The sequence below is a fragment of the Monopterus albus genome, unplaced genomic scaffold, assembly GCF_001952655.1.
Source record: "Monopterus albus unplaced genomic scaffold, M_albus_1.0 scaffold804.1, whole genome shotgun sequence".
NCBI lineage: Eukaryota > Metazoa > Chordata > Actinopteri > Synbranchiformes > Synbranchidae > Monopterus > Monopterus albus.
This window is the reverse complement of record NW_018128684.1, coordinates 13,302-16,842: the sequence shown is the minus strand read 5'-3', so window position 1 is coordinate 16,842 and position 3,541 is coordinate 13,302. Positions and strand designations below refer to the sequence as shown.

Here is a 3,541-nt window from a genome sequence, read left to right as displayed (position 1 = left end):
AAACACCACCAGTGTAAACTAAACATGGATAGAACACCAGGGTTAAGTCAAGATGATCAGATGATGATGAACAAATCAGCCAAGAGACAAGTGACAAATTAAAATAAAAAATAGGTATAAAAGCCACTTTCAGATGTGCTGTTAATATAAAGGCATCTGAAATTGTCAACATCATATCTAAATGAGCACCCTGGTCACTGTTCTGTGTATAAAATGCACAACGGCAATTTCGGACCTAGTAACATTTACCCAGCACTTTCAACACAGGACAAGTCAGAAGAAGATGTTGCCACATTAACAAATAGGGATGTAAGATTAGAGTGTAGTGATGTAAGATGATGCTACATCCACTGGGCCTACCAATCACAACAGTCTAGGAACATAGCTCAGTGGAGTAGTGGGTACACATATCTCTGAAAATGTTGAAGTAAATTTCCAAATTGACATTATTTGGTTACACTGACCAAAACATAACATAAAATGTATTTGTGTCTGAATAACAAAATGTCATCTCTTCAACATATTGATAACAGAAATCCTACCTATCCCATGTGTGAGTAGGGCTATAGTGTGAGGGAGGAGAGATATAAGCATGAAAGGGAAAACTGAAATACAGGAGGGAAAACAAGAGGGAGAATGATGAGAGAGATAAAACAGCTGTATGACACAGAACTTTGCTCAGAACGCTGTGAGTCTTCAGCAGCTTCCCCTCTCCTCCTCTCTCTGATGATGGAGGAAGCTGAACTTTGCTTTCCACAACTCCTCAACATGTCTTGCAAAAAGCACACACGTCCTCATTCTGAGACGATGCTCATTTACATAGGGCTGTCCTCTATCTCACTACTGACTGTGTCTCTCAACCTGCTGGTCATCATCGCCATCTCCCACTTCAGGTAAAGTTAAATGTCTTAGTCTGGATAATATTTTTTATAGTGAGATTCATTGAAATCAGTGACCTCTGAGCATTACATCCTGGTGGTTTGATGAGACTTTTGTTCATAAGCAGTGCTGACACCATTTACTGTTTAGTTATACTGTACTATGAACTGTGATAAATGTTATAAAGCCACTATTTGTATTGGTCATAATGTTGTAATATTCACAGTGATCATATTCTCTCACTGCAGGCAGCTCCACACCCCCACCAACCTCCTCCTCCTCTCTCTGGCTGTAGCTGACTTCCTTGTTGGTCTCCTTGTGATGCCGTTTGAAATCGTCTTTGCAGAACCCTGCTGGTTCCTTGGTGATTTGGTCTGTGCTTTGTATTATTTCTTACCCTTTTCTATTGTCAATGTATCAGTATTACATATGGTTCTCATATCAGTTGACCGTTATGTGGCTATCTGTGACCCTTTGCACTACCCCACCAAAATCACTCAAAAGAGAGTTCAAATCTTTGCTCTTCTGTGTTGGATTTATGCTGTTTTCTACAGCATTCTGCTTTTATATGATAACCTGAAACAACCAGGCAGGTATAATTCCTGCTATGGAGAATGTGTGGTTAACTATAATGGAGCTGTTGACATGGTGTTAATGTTTATCCTTCCCATTACTGCCATCATCATTCTGTATATGAGAGTATTTGTGGTGGCTGTGTCTCAGGCCCGTGCCATGCGCTCCCACATTGCAACTGTGACACTGCAGCATTCAGTGACTGTAACTGTTAAGAAATCAGAGATGAAAGCAGCCAGGACTCTTGGTGTCCTTGTTGCTGTGTTTCTCATGTGTTTTTGTCCATATTATTGTCTCACCCTCACTGGGTATGACCTCATTATGGATTCATCAATTAACGCATTTATTATTTATGTGGTATATTTTAACTCCTGTCTAAACCCTATGATCTATGCCTTTTTGTACCCCTGGTTTAGAAAATCTGTTAAACTCATTGTTACCCTTGAGATACTGAAGCCTAACTCCTGTGAGGCCAATGTACTGCAGAGAGAAACTGTGGAGCGACTGTAAAAAGACACATGACCTTTTCTGTGAAAGGACCTTTTTTGTCCTGCTGCTCAGTCACTGAAGTGACAACTACTCAGTCAGGATAAGTTCAGAATTGTTATTCTTATTTTCATAATGTAGTGATTGTTTTCTCTCTGTTCCTTCTTCATCACATGCAATAGTTGAACCACAGACTGTCCTCCAATTATACAGCACATCCTGTAATCTTTATAAAAGAGTACAATATTTAAAGTTGTTTTGTTACCATCACCAGTATATTATAATAGTATTAAAGTTTGTTTTTTTTACAAAATAATACTGTAATAAGCAGCACAATTAATATAAATACATTTATTTCACTGTATTTATTTTCAATGTGTTTTCTAATAGTCCAGTTTAAATGAAGTCTAACCTAGCCAGAATTTACTCCACATTTGTGTTGTTTTACAATTTGCTGAAGAAATTTAACAAGGTTTATGTAAATGCTGAAAATAAGATAATGAAAGTTCTGCGTGCAGATAGGTTTAATAAAACTCAAAAATATTATCAGACCAAACCTTAATATGGGTTTGTTGTATTTTCCAAGATAAAAAATAGAAAATACAGAAACCAGCTTTAAAGTGTGTGCATATTGTAGAAAATATGCAGTAGTTTGACCTACATTATGCATTCTCATACAGAACAATATATTATATAAAAAGAATGTAATTATTTATTGTATTTCATGTTAAATAATGATCAAAGCAAGTTTTCCATTGACACAGCTACAGTATGTAAGATTAGTAGGCTTTTTCTTCTGGCTGTCACTTTCCACGTTCACCATCTGGTGCATTGTGCTGAGGATGCACACATTTTTGTTCACCTTGCCCTGGTATATTATGAGCATTGCCTTGTCACTCTTCATCACTTTGATGTCATGCAGTGTTGCTTTCTGATGCACAGAAGGTTTTTGTTCACAGTGCCTACCAGGCTGGTGTTCCTTACTAGGAGTTTATGAACAAGGGGGAGTGATGTATAAAAAGTTGTCTGTAGTGACGTTTCTCCCCTTGCCTAGGTAAGGCCGCATCACGTTCATCACTATACTGTCTGCACTCATTTTGGAAAGTGTGTGTGTGTGTAAGAATGGGGGAATGTGAGGCATTACTGTAAAGTGTTTTGAGCTGTTTGTCTTACTGGCAATATAACGTATATAGCTATATAAGTGTAGTTTATTTACCATTTTTGCATTAGGAGTAATAGAGGTCAAAATGACCTCATGGCGGTTCTAGGTAAAACCACTTTTTTTTTACCTCTCTCTTTTATTCCAGAATCCCCAAAACGCATAAGATGATGTGTAACAAACTTTTCGGAAAAGTCATCGACTGGGAGACTTAGGGTTTTTATTCAAACAAAGTCACATGCATTTTAATAGGCAAGAAAGGTCAAAATTACCTCATGGCGGTTCTAGTGTTAGCTTTCCTTACAGGACAGTGAATCCTGTAATTCTGCTTAAAGACCCCTTGCATTCTTTTTTTTGTTTTCTGACTTATCTACAATGTTACAGTTATCATCTTAGACATGAAATAAAGCTCAAAAAATGAGGTTGTACATATGCTGTAGTACT

General features: G+C 37.5%; 1 protein-coding gene across 1 annotated transcript; it reads left to right on the top strand.

Moving 5' to 3' along the window:
- The first annotated feature begins 807 nt into the window (after positions 1-807).
- On the top strand, positions 808-1,962 carry LOC109953582 (trace amine-associated receptor 9-like). The gene is made up of 2 exons (XM_020589058.1): positions 808-893; positions 1,128-1,962. Exons 1-2 carry the CDS (start codon positions 808-810, stop codon positions 1,960-1,962), a joined length of 921 nt encoding a protein of 306 aa, XP_020444714.1.
- The last annotated feature ends 1,579 nt before the right edge of the window (positions 1,963-3,541 follow it).

Bases quoted from the DNA above. Each gene is read 5' to 3' on its own strand.
- LOC109953582 (XM_020589058.1), top strand. From the start codon at position 808: ATGCTCATTTACATAGGGCTGTCCTCTATCTCACTACTGACTGTGTCT. The intron at 894-1,127 runs GTAAAGTTAAAT...CTCTCACTGCAG, and splicing joins ATCGCCATCTCCCACTTCAG to GCAGCTCCACACCCCCACCA.